Below are 21,307 nucleotides of genomic sequence, written 5' to 3'. Positions count from 1 at the left end.
TTTGATTTTATTTTTTGCAAACAAAATTAATTTGTGATAATGATGCCTTTTGATTACGTTTGATATAAAGACAAGATAATTAATTTGCACCAATCAAAGACAAATTACTTGGAAGTTGAAATGCGAAATGCAATGCTAGATAAATTGAAACCAGATTCGTGCAAGGTTAACTCATCAGCAAGAGACTTTACTATTACAAAGTGCTTTATATTATTGATAAAAAAGTTGGTCCAAAACTGACCCCTGCGGCACACCTGATGATATAAGAAATAAACCAGATTGCATAGTTCAAACTTTTACTAACTGTTTTCTGTCAGTCAGACACGATTGAAAGAACTGTAAGGACATTTCCGGAAAATATTATAATTTTAGTTTATGCAAATTAATATGGCGGTCTACCAAATCAAAGGCTTATCTTAGGTCCAAAAATAACGCCTTAACAAGCTTTTCACTGTCAACATCTCTAACTCATGTTTCTATTAAATTGGTTATAGCAGTACTGCAATACTGATTTACTCTAAACCTGGTCTGCTTTGAAACTATAACATTACTAGTATTGAAGTTAGATTAAGATTGATTTCCAATGAATCTTTCAAATATTTTTGAGATAATGGGTAATATTGAAAAAAAGAAGAAATAACCAGGATCCTCTTGATCCGGAAACAAACAGTGGCCGGACACGTGCTGATTTAAGGAAGTCGGGATATATTTCGTTCTGGATACTACTACACCATGACATAAGATCAGATAGGTTCGAATGCTGGCTAATTGTACAAAACCTTCATTAGTTGTCCGAATGTATATTTGCCCAGTTTGTACATTTGAATGGCTTATTGGTTAATAGTAATCATTGAATAATATATTAAAATATCTATACACATTGTGGCTAGTTTTGACCAAACCAAGGAAATGTTGCCAAGCCACCAACTCGTTCACCAAATGTCTGTTCAACGTTTTCTAACTTCTTCTTAATCAATATCTATTTGAGACATTGTTGAATGTTTGTTTATACTTTTGATATGTCTTCTTAACTTTAACCCCCATTTCAAGATTATGTTTTGTTCATCAACAGTCTGGTCGTTTAATCAAAGTCATTCCAAAAAAAATAGCATGTAATATTTTAAGAAAAAAAAACGCTTTTAATAACCTTCTGTATGAAGGACTGTTTTATTTATAACAATATTCTCGATTTAAGACGAATGTCTAAGAAATGGTATTGGTTGCTTAATCGGGAAATTGACGTCTTTTGTAATCATGCAATCCGGACAAAGCCCTGATGCATGCGAATAGCTCTGTTTTATACAATATTGAATTCATTGATAAAGAAGTACGTATAGCCAATCTGTTAGTTAGCTTGTGCAAATGTCTAGGAAGTGACTTTGTATAGTGGTTTTACGCATGTACGTGATATGTTTATGTATGTTTTCTAATTATATTCAATGTTATAAACGTATGTAAACAAGTTATGTTAGTTATGGCCTCTGAGTGCTACTTTGTTAGTAACACGTCCGCATTTGAATAATGATGTTTTAGGAAGAAAAAGTATTGTTTTTAATTATTGAAATTAGTTTCAGGAAAGTGAGGACAAACATTTCTACTGCGGACATTCTATGTTAACTTTTTAACACTGACGTTTAGTGGGTTTATGTCAAACTGTCATTATTTTTGTGCGGCCAGACTGCTGACCTTGACTTTGACCTAAAAACAATTATACAAATACTGGCTAAGCGAACATCACAGAAGTTTGATGGTTCCTGATCTTACCGTTTTCGAGTCAATGTGCGAAGACATCATATACCGACCGACTAATAGACTGACCGACAAACAATCTAACAGTTCAATCAAATGGGGGAGAATTAAATGATACGTTCAGGGATCGTTTTGACGTAGTCTTATAAAATTGCTACAGTTCTACGGATATACTTTTAATAGCTCCTGAAATGGTAAAAACGCGTTGACATACAATGGAAAAATAAGACACGATACATCTTATGATCGAGTATAGCTGACAGGTAATTTACCCAATTTGGTATAAAGTGCGTGCCACAAGATACAAATAAATGTGTATCACTCTACATACATGAGTAAACTTTTCATATTTCTCGCAGTAAGGACGTTAAAACAACCTCATAAATCTCAATAACAACAAGTGTGTTGTGACATACTTTATATCCGAGGATATGAACATCTGGAAGCTTTGATCATATAAGGTGTTGTGTTTGTCGCCTGTCATGGCGTCGAGTCTTGTCCCGGCATAGGGCATAATGTTGATGCGAGGAATTGTACACCTGACAAAATGAAAATTTTATTTTTTATTTTATTAGACCATATATCTTAAACAAACACTCAAGAAAAATATAAAATTGTTTGTGTGTGTGTTTTAACATCGATGTTGATGTTTTGGAATCGAGCAACGACCGAAAACGGACGTTGATTTTCTTTACAAGTGGTATCAATTTATGCTTTACAACAAATACTTGAAGAATAAAACTAATTTGTGATTGTATATGATTTCTTACCAATGTGACGAACTTTGTGTTACATAACTAACTTATGGAGGACTCCTTACCCTCTTTTTCTCGTTTACATGATGTTTTGATGATTTCCCCAGATCTGTTATGGATGGCCCCGGAGCATCTCCGCAACGCCGTGCCTCCCCTACATGGCTCAGAAAAGGGCGATGTATACAGCATCTCAATCATCATGCAGTGTGTTATCCTGAGAGCCGATCCATACTGTACCTCAGGCCTTTCACCGCACGGTATGTTTCGAATTGCATTATATGTATAGGCATTCCATATAATTAATTCATTTTTTATTGAATGAAGTTCATTCAATTACATAGGCCAACGGCCAAAAATTCACAAAATCTATAAAAAAACAACAACAATTGCATTGTAGTTGCAATAAAATATTTACACATTCGTCATGTTTAACGTATGGAATACATAGTTTGTTAGCGTTAATATTGTAGTATCATTTTCAGTAGGCATGAAGGGTAGAAATGATTTAAATTGTTACCAATAAAAAACAATTCAAAATAAATTATCTACGATTAATATCGAATGCATAATATTTACAATCAAAATTTTTGATACAGACAATATTTTCAACGTTTTTAATACTGTGGAGTATTTATATATTTTCCATTATTTTAGATCATTTTTCTTTCGAAATCTTACAAAAGCAACTAAATACCTTAATGGAATTTCCAGATGTAGGTAGCTTTTTGTTACTAAATATGTTTTGAAATGTTATGGCGAAGAATAACTAACATTGATATACAAGCTACGCCAGTTTTGAACGAAATAGTCAATTAATTGTTGTTTGAAGTTTATATATGTTGATATATATTTCGTGTATTTGGTGCAATCAAAATGTTTCCAAACATAAAAACACGAATAACACAGATTTTATGTTTGATGACCAACAATTACGCCCGACATCATTAAGTAATTTTAACATTTTAGGGTAATATTTGTATATGATTTGAGTTTAAAGATTACAACAGTATATAATGCAACTATAAAAGTAAGTAGCACACAGAGGGAAGCGTTCACATTCGCCTAAAAGTATACACGTGTTTGTTGTTATTTTCACATACAAATGTATCTTGCAAAATTTGTCTTGTACATACTCTATGGTATCAATATATGTAATCTCCAAATCTGTGATCCATGACACACAATTGGCTTTATAATGCGAAAAGTAAAATAAAATCTTTGTTGAAAATGCTCCAAATTCTTTCTCATAACTTTATATTGAAAAAAAGGTATTTCTTGCCTGTGCAGATAATTTGTCATGTGCTGCATGCTACGATATTTTGGGAGTAAGTGGTAACCTCATGTGTCTATAACAAAGATGCAGTATTTATTTTTGCGTCATTTAAAACGCATCTGGGCTCATAACTGAACTCGTTTTATCGGGTTAGGATGTGTTCTTGAAACGATAGAAAACGATCTCTATATTGTCACAAATAGAAACATTATTAAAATGGTTTTATATAATTATGTTAGGAATAACCTCTGTAGTTTTTCTACAGAAAAGGTTACGCGGACATTTAGGTCATTATAAACACTAGAATAGGTCTCTATCCTGTTTAGCTAATGAACCGATCATTGATGGACTGTTCCTTATTATAGTATTGCTAAGCATAAAAGCTTTGCATTACTCATGAAAGTGTGAATTAAGATACCAATGTTAACATCACAACTCAACTAAGCATTATAACATGTGAAATGAAGCATGTTTTGATGCACGTACGACATTCGATTGTGTACAAAACATTGTGTATGGTTAAAACTGATACATATTGATTTGCATGGTATATTACTGTCCGCCATTAAGTGTTTTTATAATTTATGTATAACTGTATATTATGCAGTTTAACGGAACGATGATTTGACTGATCGGTTTGATTCAAACTTGAATTACGGTTGTCCCTAATTGCTGACATTAAAAGATTTCTTAAGTCGTAGCAAGTCCATCAAATTAAGCCAAACGCCATTCCACGTTGTAAATTTAAAAGCCCCTTATGTTGCAGCAGGTGGAGATATTAAACAATAATGTAAACTATTTAACTCATTGACAATAGTTGAATGTGTTAAATACGTTTTTTAACTGTTTCAAAAATTGAATGTCCCATTTATTAAAAGATAAGGTACATTTTTTAATGATCACAATCCTTACAAATACAGACCAACGAAAGTTTAAGTTCGTGGGCACTCGAATTGCTATTTTACCAACAAACAACTGTTTATAGAGACATGCATTTTTGCAGCAGTGGATAATATGTCAATATAGATGGCTGCCGATCTCGAACTATTTCCTTTCAAGATGTACTCTATATTTGAGAATAGGGTGACAACACACCGGTAGAAAGTTACAAACTTAATTAAGATTCTAAAGTGTTTTTTGTTTGTTTGATACATCTTTCTTTTCCTATATATTACGGAAATGTAAGCTTATGTGGACAATTTTCTGAATAGTCATGTCAACGTACAGTTTTAAACACATTCCCCATCGGATTTTCGATATTTGACCGTAATATTCCAGAAATCATAAACAAGCTTAAGCACCCGCCTCCGCTGTTGCGGCCGTCTGTTAGCCACGGGGCTGCTCCGCCCCAGTACATTCAGCTGATGAAGATGTGCTGGACAGAAAACCCTGAGATGAGGCCTTCTTTGGAGGAGATTTACCAGCAGTACAAGCTGTTCACAGGAGGAAAGTATGTGTTATTAATGTTTGTATCATATCTAGCCTAACCAAAACGAACAAATGGTAGTTGAATCGTTCAAGGAACTAACTCATACATGTTCTTGTAAAATACAATATTTTGGTTGACTGAATAAAATGTGGCAAGTCATTTGGTGTGTTAAAACTAAGATAATAGTATTAGCCCTACATCCCTCCAATATCATCTTCAAGGCTGAACGAACAGTAAAGAGGAGAAACGGCTCCACAAGACATCCTTATTAGTAATAAATGTCGGTGATTCTGCCTTAGCATTCAAAAGTAAGTAAGAAATCACCTCAGTTTAAACAGGTCTACGTTTATGTAATAAAAATAACAACGTTTTCACCTCAGTCAAGAAGGAATTTCTAAAACTTAATGCATCAGCCAAATGTAATATGCATTGTTGGGAACAATAAATGATGAGTTTAATTAAGGAATGAATTGCGGGGTTGATGTCATTATCGGGGTATGAACGCAATTGGGTTGGTCAATGTGTGTGGAGTCCGAAGGACTCCACGCGTACTTTGACCAACCCAATTGCGTTCATATCCCCGATATTGACATCAACCCCGCAATTCATTCCTTATATTTACACCAATAGCTCATTATTTCATTCAAGAATTGTTAAAAAACTACTTCATTTCATTTAAGAAAACCTTTCAGTAATCAATTCTTACCCATTCTGTAAATAGAATGACCCGACAATAACCGGAAACATTTTTTTTCAAATCACGTCACAATAACGCGGGAAAAGATCAACCACTTGAAATCACTTTAAAACGTAAAAATTGAAACACTTCTGGCACCAATATATTTAAAATATAATAAACTAACACTTTCTAAAATGTTGATCTATATTATACGGGACTTGCTGACACAATACAACCAATAACAAGATCAATAGCTTTCATGTATATTGTTATGCAATGAATTACGATCCGAACATATCCGAAGATGTTGCGTTCATCGATTGATGAACGCAATTGTCGCAAGGCAGTTCATTTAAGGAATGGAAGTTGAGGAGTAAATAATTCTTTTTAAACTCGGGTGTTCTGCTTAAGTTTATAGATCGGCGAACATAATTAACAGTCTATTTTGTCTGTGCGATCTTAGGTAATGATGAGTTATCGACTTTGTTTCACTTAGTAGACATCGACTTTATGAAAAGAGCCTCAAAATGCCATTTCAGTAAAATTGTATCATAACTTTTGTTTTTTCTTCATATCAGCATCGAGTTGTGCTGATTATAGAACCATTGCTATCAATGCAATTAAGTGTGAGTTGTTAACAGGCTATCTAGGTTCATTTGTGTGCCTTAACAAGTGTACAATTTGTTATTCAAGTCCAAATGAGAATAAAAAAAAGGTTATTTCCGGCATAAAGTCTAACTTTAATCTACATTTAAAGGGAAAAAAGACTGAGAGTCCTCATTTAGATGTCAAGATATCAAATGATTGACATAAAATATTACATATATACAAAAATATTGTTTTAAAAGAGACATTAAAATAATTTTGCCAAAAGATATTGCGTGCACAGAATGCAGTAAATTCAAATGCACAACAGATGTTTGGAACCATTTGATTCAAGGAAGGTCTTTGTCAAGCCCATGGAGCCTTATTTATAGATAAAATGCAATATTTTGTGGTATGCCGTTGTTATGCTTAGGATGCTGGATCAGTATTTGGAAAAATAAAAAAGGCAGCTTTAAATAATGCTAATAAATTGTCGTAGTTGTTTCTGTATTTCTGATTGGTGGTTTCATATAAAGTCCCGGTATCCTTTAGTAATGTTACCTTTTTGTATGTATATCCAAGTTTTTAACATTTGGTAACCCCAATGTCGCAATAGCAAACATGTCACGAAATCGAATAAATAATCCATGATTTGCTCGCACAAGGTTATATAATGATTTAAATTTTTTGCATATTACGTGATTTCTTATTGTTGAAGTTCTACATTGTTTAATAAGCTAATGATTTTCTTTTTTAACTAAGAAGTTATTGGCTTCATAATTTTTGAACAACAAAGTCATACACATAAATTTGGATAAAATATTTCAATTAAAAGCTTAATTATTATTGAACTGATGAAAAGGGAGGTAAGAAGGCATTGGGTTTTGACACAATTAATCTTTTACAATATTTTACTAAACAACATATTTTTGTCATTCTAAAACGCTGAAATTAAGGTTATGTCGGAAACAGGAAATTAATTTTCTTAATGCGAAATTTTATTTAAAATTGTTACTTTTCGAGTCTAAAACCCCAGAAAGGTTATAAAACTGCCCAGATACTGTTTGTAAAGCACAATGGACCTCCGCGTTTCTACCTCATAAGTGAATAGTGAGTCAGTGCTCAAGTTACTGATTCCCTTCTATTTTCCAATCCATTTCTGTTAAATAAAGCATCGCGTTTAATCAAACATTATGTGGGACTTTATCATAGTTATATACGCATTCTTCCCTAAATCGTGTTTATTTGGCGATGGTTAAATTGTTGATATGAAATATATATATAAGTAAGAACAACTGTTTGCGCATAATGAAAACACACACATTTATGTAAACTGCATTTATACTGTAACTTTCGAACGCTAGGAAATATAATAATGACGTACTATGTCACTTACTCTCTGAACAGCATGCGGTCGTTTCAATAAGAACTTTCAGTCGTTTCTTCAATAATATTAAATCATTATAAACATCGCAAACGTCAAAATAAGGTTGTTGTTTTTTATTTCATCAACTGAGTGATATTATTTTAATGTTTAAAGGTTAAATATGTAGCATAATAACGGAGATATGGCACTGTGATAATTCTTATTTACACTAAAATTAAAGTTTTCAACGGCTCCAGCTGGCTGTAGAAAGGGAGCGTATTTATTTATGTTAAATAATGTTCGTACAAGTGCAATGAATTTTATCAATATATTTAAAAACGAGCGGATGTGAACATTCATATTATGTTTCGGGAACCGGTATGGTTTTCGAGACGTGAACAAGTCTCGTACGGAGACGTGAACAACTACGCGGTAAAGGATATGTCGTGCTTCAAATTGTGTCTTAACACCTCGTGCCTCTTATCAGAACCATTTAATTTTCAAATAGCTCTCACCAGTTTCCAATTGCTGTTTTAGATATTATAACAATAGTTATTTTTTTATTTTATTTTATTTGACCTTTACATTTTATTTGAACATATTTTGCTACATTTGTATCATTTTATTCTTGACAATATGTAAATGCCATATTTAATCAATTTGGACTACAAGCCATTTTATCGCGAACCCTGATGCTTTGCACCAATGGCTTTGTTGTAATATTTGTTATAGCTGGAATATGTGTAACGCGGTATACCGTTGGTAATATGAGGTTGCGCTAGTCCAATCAGGGTGTAATACTGAAATGTACAATGACGTCGTTATCCGTTGTATGTAATGCAATTTGCGTTAGTTTTCTACAATCATGCACATGTTATTTTAAGAACACACAGGTCTAAACAAGAGTTTGCAGATCCGTCCTATTCACAATGCATTGTTTAGCTTGCTTATTTCAGGAAGATGAACATAGTAGACACAATGTTCAGAATGCTGGAGAAGTATTCTACTGACCTTGAGGAACTGGTAAAGGAGAGGACTCTTCAATTGGAGGAGGAGAAAAAGAAGACAGATGTGCTTCTCTACAGAATGCTTCCACCGTATGATTTTAATTCGATATCTGAAAATAACCATCTTAAATTGTAACTACACAAAGTAGACTTTCTTGTTTTTAACTTTAGCAAAGAATGTCTAATAAACTGGTTTGAAATGTAACAAACAATTTCTTAAATTGAAAGACGTAATTGGTAAACCCCTGGTCATGTTATAGACAAAATGTAAATAACTAATCTAAGGATTACGTTTTTAGTTTTTGAGGTCTTTCTGCGACAGTTGTCTGCATTATAATTTGACCGTTCGTATTCAAATGCAGTTTATAGACGAATTAAGGTGTCTACAGTCAAACAGGGATTTACCCTCATCCTTGAAGGAGGTATAAAGTCATAGGGAATAAATAATCCACCAAAATGTGGCTGCGTAACATCGATTAATGACATCAAAACGTCACATAACCCCGAGAAGGGAAGAAATATCATTGAAATAAATCGACCCCGGGAGAGTCAGAACCTAAAATTAGACTGTCATCCAATGCAATGGTAATCGGAGCCCCCATGTATGTATCAATGTTAACAAAACATGCGAGCTGAACTGTAGTAGGTTACAAACACGTATACTTACTTATGTAGTTTAATCCTCCCTCAGACACTATATAATCAATATATGATATATGAAATATCATTTGATTTTCTTTTACGGTACTGAACAAAATAACTGTATTACTAAAGTGGAATAATTAGGGAAGCAATATCAGATGATCGCTGTTGTTGAAATAAGGGTTTGATTTGTGTACAATATAATTTTTAAAATAAAGACTCGAGCAGACCGGGCACCTTAGCTCGTCTGCAAAATATGTAATTGCTCTTGGAAAACCGATGCCCATACACTCTTATATTAATATGTCAACTTGAATCGACTGAATTTTGATAATGAAGTTAGACTTTGTTCGAACACTAATATCCTTCACTTTCCATTTCCGTCGGCAAAAAAACACTTAAAGTGAATTTTGTTGATTTAGCCAAATATATTTTATAGCAAAATCTCAATGTTATCGAAACTTACATAGGATTATTATTTTACTGGAAAATAAACAACATACAATATGTCTATAGAGTAAAAAGGCAACGACAAATCATCCGGTTTCAAATGAGTATACGAATTCCTATAATAAGTGTAAACGTACCCTTGTCCTTTCTGCAACAGAAACACAACGTAAACGCCTCTCCAATTTGTCAACCCATGTAGAAACTAGCAAATTCACCGAGAATAGAACACGTGTTTAATGAGATTCTTTTTTTGTTTGATCGAAATAACTAGAAATATGTGTCGGAAGAAGCACTGCAGAAAAGCCTTTAGCGTTACAATATCATGCACAAACTTGTGTCACGCCTTTGGCATTCACTTTGTACATGAAGTTGTTATCGCTAGATACTGTGATTGAATGACTTTTTCGTAAATAATATTGAAGATCACTCAAGTAGAAATTAACCGAGGTTTTTACTTTGTTGACATTGATTTCAATCTATTTAATTCCGAGAACTTATTCTAATGATAGCAATGCAATTCGAAACAGATGCAAGCCAATGAGTATGCTGAATAAACATGACTTCTGTATTGACTAAGGCTGGTAAAATACCATAACACAAATCTTCATTAAGGTTATAAAATTGATAATTTGTAAGGCTGATATTAAGGCCTGCTCTTATCGGCGTTTTTTGAACTTGCAACACCCAGGTATTAATTGAGAACAAGAAACACAATAAATTGATTTTATTTGTGAATAGTGATAATATGAAATAGTAAAATTGACGCGACGGAGAAGTGCAATTTGCTTTCGTTATTAGTTTAATTTAATTCTCATGAATTGTATTATTTTATTTTGAAATTTTATTCGAAATGTTTGAACGTTTTAACTCCAAAAGGCATGAATATGTCACATGCTTACCTTTACGTTTTAAACAACCAAAAAGTAATATTATATAATTCTCTGTTTTCTATATATTTAAAAACAATAATTTCCAACTGCTTTTCCAACTGCATATATACAAATTTAGATATGCTATAATTATCTTAGTTAGTTAAGAACAATTTGCTTTCTTTCAGTTGAAGTTCTATGTATTAGTTATTTATAAATTTCCATATCACCTAAATTGAATTGAATTGTACACTATATAACTATACTATCCTTTTAAGATGCATTGCTCACGTTGCTGCATAAAGTAGCCTTAGAATTCAATGAAGTATACTTGACTGGACTGCCCTTGGTAAAGGTCTACAAAAGAAAAAAAATCGCAGTTCTTTTCGACTTAATGAACATCCATTCATTACATTTCAAGCGTGTTAAATGGAAGCTATTAACGAGGTTAACATTTTAAGGGAGATACTGAGTTTGAGCGAGACGTTTTATATATAATGGATTATATTTTCTCAATAAATAACTGTAATTTGTATATTTCCTGCACTTTTATAACCATTTCGATACCTAGTTAAATGTGAATTGCAGTAGAAGGACTAGCACAAAGAGAACATGAAAAATCACATTCTTTTAATGAAAATAAAAATATGCCAAACGTTTACAAATAAAAAGATTTCTTGTATTAAATGGCCTGGTGAATATAATGTCAAATACTTGTCGAAAGATAATGAACACTACATCATCCAAACATCAACAGTGTAATGCTATTGTATCTGTAAGCTTAAACGCATTTTGAAGAGGGAGCAAATGTGTTATTTCGATTAATTTACACGAGCCTCCTCAGAGTGTCCTTACATCGCGTAAAGTATTTAGAAACAAAGAAAAATGACAGGCATTGGATATAGATCTATGTTTTATACGATCGAAGCTATCGGAACGTAAGAATTTATTCTAAGAACTATTGATCTATAAATAATGTTAAGTAAATAATGGTCTGAACGACAGTTTCACCAGAGGCGCTTTAAGCTACGGCATTCTAAAGCAGAGGCCGGCAGCTTTCTATTAAACCATACATCTTCTTTCTTCATTTATCATCCAACCAAATGCCTTCAATTTCAGAACTGTTGCTGATAGTCTCAAAGTGGGACGGACAATCGCTGCTGAGCATTTCACCGCAGTCACTATATACTTTCTGATATAGTCGGCTTCACCACAATATCAGCCAACAGCACGCCAATGCAAGTGGTTGCCCTTCTCAATGACCTCTATACAATGTTTGATGCAACAATCGACGCCTATGATGTGTACAAGGTATGTATTTCATTTTTGAATAAATTGCATTGGAAGTTTTTTAATTGTTTAAATGGTTAATTGCACAAAAACTTGATTTTGTTAATCTATAACAAAATGTAACATAATTAACCACAGGGGGGAAGAATCGTTGCCGATTGGTAAAGCAATGGTTTAGTTTACATGTTATTTATAACATGTTTATACGTGGGAAAAAAACACACTTTTCTTCACAACTTACAATGTTTGTACGTATACTTATAATATATGGTGAGAATATAAACTAAGGTATTCCTCGAAAGAATATGCAAGACAAATATGAATGGACTATTTTATTGCGTTGATGATTGAATAATCCATAGAATGCTAAGACAGAATGGAGAACACAGTTTAAAAACAGGATGCATGCAAACGTAAATTGATTTGACATACATGCATGCGTGTGATGCATATGATTTTTTAAGTAATTGGTACAAAATGGTAATACTATACGAATTTGAACCAACATTTCTGATAAACAAGTTATTGGAGCATATTTGTTTTTCTAATAATTACCGTTTTACAGGTGGAGACCATAGGTGACGCGTACATGGTGTGTAGTGGACTACCACTGAGGAACGGAAACCGTCACGCCGGGGAGATCTCTAACATGGCGCTAGACCTATTGTCCGAGTGTGGCCACTTCACAATTAAACATATGCATGAGGTCCCCCTACGCGTACGGATAGGGCTCCATACTGGTAGGTGGTATTTATACATCTGCATTTTTTATTTTATCGGTCAAACGTTTGACAAACAATGTTTCAAATTTCCGATTATGACTTCATTAACATAGAAATGCATTCGCCAGAGATAATTATTGTTTGGCTTAATTGATATTCTTTTAATGTGTTTTGTGTGGTTTTGTTTCTCGATAAGTTAGTATTTGATCATGATCATTACACCTTTAAACATGATATAAACTCCAGACTTCTTAGCTTGCCTATGTACTATCCATGCTTTAGTTTCATACGTGTGTTTAGACCCAATCTGATAAATGAATGAATATGATTCATAATATTAATTGTGTTATCAATTGATTCTAGTTAGTGATGATTTTATCTAACCGATTTAATGTTTGAGGTCTGTTTGATATTGTTGAAGTTAATTTTCAAGGTATCCATATATGAACGGATGAATGATGCTGTTTTAAGCGTTTATTGTTTGCAACCTGTTCAAATTTTCATAATACCTGTCCATTTATAATATCATGTCCTTATATATCGGACTGGTCTGTCTACGTTTCAATTATATATGTCTGTTTATTATTGTAAGCCACTCTGTTGAGAATGTAGTGTTTTAGGGATTTTCGTTCTTGTTAATAATTAAGGTGTTTGAAGTGATTCAACAGGCGTTTTACTTTTCAATTAACATGTGTGCGTTTTCTTTGTCTCAAGTATCGTGATTTTATGGTCTTGTAAATATATATTTTCCGTTTTCACGATCTTCTGTCTTTCCCTATTTCAGGACCATGCGTCGCGGGCGTAGTGGGTTTAACGATGCCGAGATACTGTTTGTTTGGGGATACAGTCAACACGGCATCCAGGATGGAATCTACAGGCGCTGGTATATTTAAATGCGCTATTTGTGAGAACTGGTCTTACCCTCGAGATAAATCAATGTATATCAAAGCGTTGCTTCGTGCTTAATTTTGGAGGCGTTTAACCAAATTGTCAGTCAAATGTGACTGTATCCTAATAGTATTGTCAACTATTATCTACCGACAATCTATCATTGCTTCAGTTACATTTCCTACATGAGTCTGTTATAGCATGCCGGTTATGCCTTTGTGTTTTCTTCGATAAACAGAAAGTTAAATCCAGAAAATACAAACTATGTATGAAGGATCTAATAAGTTTCGTGTGTTGCAGCTTACAGAATACATATGAGTGAAGCTACCAAGACCATACTTGAAGACTTGGGTGGCTATTATTTTCAATGTAGAGGCGAGGTGGAATTGAAGGTAAAGGCCATGATAGTTTAATTTTGCTTAACGACATACTTTTAGAGAGAATAAAGTAAGATATTGAGGAACTTGTTATGACTATAGGACTTGTTTGGTTATGGTTATTGACGTTGATTAGAATTTTGCCATGACCGGAGTTTCATATATCAGGTGATTGTTACAGGATCTCGATCAACGGTAGCAGGTGAAGTATTACTTTACGAGATGCTTTTAAGGAGAATAACGTAAGAGATAAAGCATAGAAATCGTTTGATTGTGGTTAAAGCCCTAGATTGAAACTTGCCATTTTCAGAGTTCCATATGTCAGGTAAGTGAGCTAGGATCTTATTGGCCCTCAGGTGTTACTATATATCTATTGTTAAGCACTAATTTAGTGACAAAAAAAGATAACAATAAGTAATTTCAAAACAAAGGAAATCTCCGCTTTTATCTCACAAGCGATTGAAAAAACTTTAGCAAATTTAATCAACGGAACACTGATACGAATTCAATTTTCTACTGAATGATAGTCTCAAAGAAGTTTTGTAGAGATTGTGACCTTTGATTGCGCGTACACCAACGTTATTTCTGACAATCAAGATCGCAAATCGAAATCCGCTTAGATTCCTCAATGGACAACGTCAGATTGACACATGCGCACAATAAAGTCCTGACTAAATGCTATTGATGTTCATGGATAAGATAGGAGTTCTTGTTTTAAAGATATACGATCAGTAATCTGAATTAATTAAGCCTTGATTTGTTCGTGTTTCTAAATATAAGTCTGACTCAAGGAGTAAAGGTATCAAGTTGAGTACAGAAAAATACTGGAAAGCTTGGCTGAATAGAATCAGATAAGTTAGGAAATATTTTCCAATACGTTGCCAATGACGTCAGCAACCACGACCTTAACGCTGTTTCATCGTGAAAAACATGTTTGAAACTCCTCTTACTGTCAGATATGTCAGAGAAAAAACGGCATTGGCACTTCGAGGTTTTGACATTATGGACAGTTTTCAACATGTTTACCTTTTATACATTTGTATATGTATGTATATTTGGCATAATCATTTCTAGCATTTTAAATAATATCACATGTCATTATGAGAAGAGCAGAATAATGTTGACCAAATTCAATAAAACCACATGTTTCATGAGAAGGGCAGAATAATGTTTACCAAATTCAATAATACAACATGTGTTCAATTACAAGAAGTTTATAATTACTACCGTGTTAAAAAGTATTATTTTTTTTCTTTTCAAAATATAAGAGTTTTTACCATGTTTAAAATCATTGTCGTTTTCAGGATAATCACATACTAATTGTTACCATAATCATTAACATCAAATAGTTGTTATAATAAAGGGTTTATGAAACTATTTGCTGCCATGGTCAAGAATATCAATGTATAAGATACTTTGCAGGGTAAGAGCATAACAATTAATTGTTGTCATGGTCAAAACATCAATGTATTTCATTTTTTCTAGATTAAGGGCGTAAAACATAAGTTCTACCATGGTCGAGATTATCGATGTTATACATGCTTTCCAGAGTAAAGTCGTAAAACATAATTGATGAAATGGCCATAAATATTAATGTATAACATATTTTCCAGGGTAAAGGTATGGCAAAGACGTACTGGCTTATCACAAAAGACGGGTTCACGAAAGAGCTACCTTCGCCACCGCCAATTGCAAGGTAAATATTGATACAGTATTCCGTTGATTACTTTAATTTTTCAATGGTTTTATTATCATGTTTATATGCGATTCAATTTTGGCATTAATTCATAACATAACTGATCCTAACATGTGTACGGAAATTATCATTTTGGTGACATGCATACCGGCGATAATCAATATACAAATCGCGAAATAGATACCTTGCGAATTTAAACCAATCTAAAAGGAGAGGAACATTATCTTGTTATATGGTAAACGTTCTACTAGCCGCTCAGAAATGACACAGTATTGGTTTTTACTCTAGAAGCCGTCTCTTATCCGCTCAGATATGACACCAGTACTAGCCTCTCGGAAATAGCACCAGTATTGGATTCTACTTTGGGAACGTTCTGTTAGCCGCTTTGGAATTACACCAGTACTGGTTTTTACTCATGAAACGTTCTCTTAGCTGCTCAGAAATGACACCAGTACTGGTTTAACTCTGGAAACGTCCAGTCGCTCATAAACTACACCAGTACTGTTCTCTACTCTGGGAATGTTCTCTGAGTTACTAAAAATGACACCAGTACTGGTTGGCTGCTCAGATATGCCACCATTACTTGTTTCTATTCAAGGAACGTTCTTTTAGCCGCCGAGGAAGTACACAAGTACTGGTTTTAACAATAGGAATGTTCTGTTAGCCGTTAAAGGAGTACACAAGTACTGGTTTTAACTCTGGGAACGGCCTCTTAGCCGCTCAGAAATGACACCAGTATTTGTTTCTTCTCTATGACCATTCACTTAGAACTGTAGGTGCATTTCTACCAACACCGAATATGATAAATATAACTAGTATGTTTATGTCGGATATTTTAAACTCATATTCTTGTAAATACTGACGAAATAATGCTTGTTTGATGTTTTTCTTTACTTGGAAAGCCTTTATTCCGTCAATTGTGTCTAACCGCCATTTTCTGAATATGTTATGCGATCTTCATCATTTTTAGAGTGAAATAAACATAACGTAGGATTAGATCTAAGTATGCACTATAAGATTTGTGTAAATAACATTATTATGAACTCTGATGTTTTTTACACCTCAAGTACTACAATGGATTGGCGGTTTTAGATTGGTTAGGAAAACGAAACATTGTCTTTAGCTAAAGTTACACTTCCAAACGTTTACAAGGTTGTATTCATGTTAATCCATAGCGTTGCAGAAAAAGAAATGTAAGATGGTGCATATTGTCATAGCAACTATGATTTAAAGTACAAGGCAGCTTTTACATGTTTCGTATTTTTTTGTTTTTCACAAAGTTTATCTCTTGTTTTTCAGCCCGTGAAATATTTTTTAAATGATCAATTTGGTGGAATATGTTTTCTTTTATAGTCATTATGCAAACAGGGTTCCTTTTTCATTTAAGAATTATGTGCATTATGTGCAACGAATGAAGCATATAATATAACGTTATGATTTAAATGTTTCAATCACCCACATATTTTATGCTGGTAATTATATTTTTAAAACTTTTTTGAAATAAATAATAAAATACTTTATTGGACACAACCAAGCAACAGTTGGCAGTTATTGATCTCAATAGGATTTTGCAAATTGAAGCCCATGCTATAATTATCAATTGCACAACTAACGCATTTCGGGTGGAAAGAGCATGTTTTGTCACGCTATTAACTATGCAGTGACAACAGAGGTCAAATTTTATTTTTTGCATGCCCTGTTATTTAACAAGCGTAACGTAGCATGATGTGAAAGATAGATATCATTTAGCCAATCTCATTATATTTTGAAGGCTCTACCACAGCAAAGACAGCCTCAGGAAAACAATATTTGAATATTTAATTCAATTTGATGTGAAAATGTTACAAAACATTTCCTTTTATATTATTAAGCAACACTGCACTAAATGTCAGGTTTTCGCTTGTCCACATTAATTTATATCAGATGTGTGGAACGTTTCCATTCAGTCTCATTTACGGTTTTTAACAAAACGGCACCATCTTTGGCTGCAAATTTCAACCTATAAAGAAGTGTTTTGACTGTACACTCATGAATACCTGTAACAGCATACTTGTTCCGATTTTCAAAGGGTTATTAAATGTGAATTAATGGAATAGTTGGACGAGTGTAAGCTATAAACTTGGGGGAAATTAACGAAAAATACGTTTGAATTTGTTTCCTTACAAATAAACATTTAAATTTACCGCTTATATAAAAATACTATGCTATTTTGATAGATTGATGGAATTCATTTAAGGAATGAATGCTTCATTTACGTATTTGCATCACCTTTTGTTATAAACCAAAGTTTTGCTAGCATGTTCTATTTCAGCTGCAGTGAACATGAACGATGAATTAATCCCCAATATTTCTTTTTCTGATTATTTATTCATATTTAATAATCCCTAACAAATTCTACATATGGATTGAAACTGTCCATTGTATTTTATCTTTATTTAATAGTTATCTAATAATGTTTGATACTTTTTTATTTTTATGCTATCTTAGTGGAGACAATCATGGGTTTGTAGTCTAATATTTCTTCTGTTTATTTATTTTTTCGAAAAATGTTTTTCACTGATATAGATTAAATCTATAAGACATCTAAACAATTCGCTTAGCAACTATTTCTTTTGAAATATAAAGTAAATAATTTATTGCTAAACATGATCCTAAAAGTTCAAAGACATTTGAAGTGTTCGTTTTGTGGAGTTCTTTCCATTTATTGTATGATGTCAAATTCAGCATCAAAATCAAACGTTAATTATCTCAATTTAAAAAGAATGCAGTTAACTCAAAAATATATTTGTCATATAATGAGCAAGTAGATCTTATACACTTCAGCCAATGTTAATGACAACATAACGAGGTTCTGAAGTAATCAAATTAAAATACATCTAAATAAAACAACGTGGCATTTAATGTAGGCCATTTTTATATACTTCAGACTGAGCCTGGAGGAATTCCAAGTTAAGACACTTAAGCGAACGGACACCTCGCAGAGCTTAACCCTTGGCCAAAGTAGCAGCGACATGGCAAGTCCGGGTGAAATTTCAAAACATGTTCAATATGAAAATGCAAAGGTTTTAGCTGTACAACCTATGAAACATCATAAAACATCAGGAGAATATAAGGTTGATCTAACTAAAGGAGAGGAATGCACTGGTAACCGTCAAACAAAAAGTAGAACAGATTCTATCATTAAGAAATACACTAAAAGCAACTGTGATTTAAAACCGGATGATGTGATTGCAACAAATTCTGAATTAAATAAACCTCCCGAAAGGCCTTTAAGCCCTATAGTTAAAGTACAAAACACAAATTATGCAGAGGGAAAAGGCAGTTTTGTTACCCTAAAGTTGAAGACAAGAAGTCGTATCATAATTCCTATGGATGCATAACTGAGGTCAAGGGATCTCATAGTAGGCCTCAATCTGCGGAAAGACAAAGTGGGAGTGCCGAAAGACATAATCATACACAGACACACAGTGGGAAGGCAGATAGGCATAGTCATACACCAACACGCAGTGGGAGGGAAGACAGACACAGTCATACACCAACACACCGTGGGAAGGCAGACAGACATACTCATACACCAACACATAGTGGAAAAGGAGACAGACGTATTCACGCACCAACACACAGTGGGAAGGGAGACAGACATAGTCATACACCAACACACAGAAGCAGGAGTGGCAGTCGCCCAAACTCAGCTGATAACATAGAGAGGAGGTTACTAAGGCAAAATAATTCCCGTAAACAATCAATGAACAGGAATAAATCCGTCCAAGAAAATATGACTGATGACAATGCTCAGAATTGTGATAGTAAAACTACAGACGAGGTTTCAATCGACGATACAACCAGTAGAAAAGAATCGGGTGATAGCTCCTGTGATTTGAAAGACATTGATATACATAGTCCGAGACCCGTGGGTAGAATCCGCACGTCTCTCTCTTCAGACAGTAATTTGCCGTCTCATAACTTGAAATTGGAAGAAATTAATACATGTAATGGTAAAATAAACCATAATGACCATTCTGTGACTTTGCAAGAGAGTTTGGTCTGATCAAGTCTGAAGCCCACACCACACATTTAAACAGTGATATATAAAACAAATCTTATATCATTCTTCTTTTTAAATATTTAGCTCGAAAGCAGTAAGATGATAAGTTTCACTGAATTGAAATACTTTTTGATTATATTTACTTTCATTCCAGGATGTCTTACAAAATATCGTTATAGTTTGTTACATGTTGTTTCCCTCTCATGAACTTAAATGTGATTGTATAGTTTAAAAAATGATTTCCTACCTCATTGCCTTGTTCGTTTGTTTTCTTTTTAAAGAGACTTGACCACAGATCACATGTTTCGCAACATTTTGTAACCTTCGACATATTAATGTCTTCCCTACGACTGCCATACAGTATCTGTCTTTCTTTTTCTTCGTTTTCTTCGTTTTCTTCTTCTTCTTCTTCTTCTTCTTCTTTTTCTTCTTCTTCTTCTTCTTCTTCTTCTTCTTCTTCTTCTTCTTCTTTTCCGTAATCTTCTTTTTCTTCCGCCATGTTTGACTGCGTGTAAAAATGCCTGTTATATTGACCAACACAGACATCCCTTCCACCACCATGTTTGACCGCTCGTTACAATCCCTGCCGTTTAGAACCACTCATATGTCCTTCTCACCTCTATGGTTTACCGCGTATCAAAGTCCTGCCTTTTTGAGCCACACAGGCGTCCCTTTGACTAATGTGTTTGACCATGTGTACCAACCCTACCGTATAGAGAAACACAAACTGTCCTGTACAAACTATGTTTGGCTGTGTGTAACATTCCATGCTATTTAGAAACACTCAAACCCCCGCAATCTCAATCTACATAGACGTCACTTCCACCACCTTGTTTGACCGCGTGCTAAAATCCATGCAGTTTAAAACCACACAGACGTCCATTACACTTCCGTGTTTGACCCCGTATAACAGTCCCTGCCGTTTCGAGCGACAAAATTCGACTACAAGCTACAATATCTGTCGTTTGGAGCCCAACAGACGTCCCTTCCATCACCATGTTTGACTGCGTCTTGCAATCCCTGCGTTAAGAGCCACATAGACATCCCTTTCACTACCATGTTTGACCGCGAATAACAATCCCCCTTCGTAAGTGGCCACACAGACATCCCTACCACAACCATGTGTGACCGCGTGTTACAATCCCTGCGTGAAAAGCCACACAGACGTCCCTTCCACCACCATGTCTGACCGCGTGTTACAATCCCTGCGTAAAGAGCCACACAGACATCCCTTCCACCACCATGTTTGACCAAGTATTACAACTACTGCCGTTAAGAGTCACACAGACGTCCCTTCCATCTCCATTTCTGACCGCGTGTTACAATCCCTGCGTGAAAAGTCACACAGACGTCCCTTCCATCACAATTTTTGACCAAAGATTACAACCCCTGCCGTTAAGATACTCACAGACGTCCATTTAATCATAATGTTTGACTGCGTATTGCAATCAATGCCGTTCAGAGCGACATAGTTTAGTATTGAAA

General features: G+C 34.0%; 1 protein-coding gene across 1 annotated transcript in view; it reads left to right on the top strand.

Moving 5' to 3' along the window:
• LOC128220624 (retinal guanylyl cyclase 2-like) overlaps nt 1-19,179 on the top strand; it is a 30,709-nt gene extending 11,530 nt beyond the window's left edge. Inside the window, 11 exon segments of the mRNA XM_052929095.1 lie at nt 2,612-2,761; nt 5,056-5,227; nt 8,793-8,933; nt 11,924-11,994; nt 11,997-12,115; nt 12,660-12,834; nt 13,601-13,699; nt 14,005-14,096; nt 15,695-15,777; nt 18,265-18,279; nt 18,704-19,179. Of these exon segments, the coding sequence (XP_052785055.1) occupies nt 2,612-2,761; nt 5,056-5,227; nt 8,793-8,933; nt 11,924-11,994; nt 11,997-12,115; nt 12,660-12,834; nt 13,601-13,699; nt 14,005-14,096; nt 15,695-15,777; nt 18,265-18,279; nt 18,704-19,157 (1,571 nt within the window). The 3' untranslated portion in view covers nt 19,158-19,179.
• Nucleotides 19,180-21,307: the final 2,128 nt, after the last annotated feature.

The sequence above is a fragment of the Mya arenaria genome, chromosome 15 (genome assembly GCF_026914265.1).
Source record: "Mya arenaria isolate MELC-2E11 chromosome 15, ASM2691426v1".
Lineage (NCBI taxonomy): Eukaryota > Metazoa > Mollusca > Bivalvia > Myida > Myidae > Mya > Mya arenaria.
The sequence above is the reverse complement of the archived record's forward strand: the minus strand, read 5'-3'. Positions and strand labels throughout refer to the sequence as shown.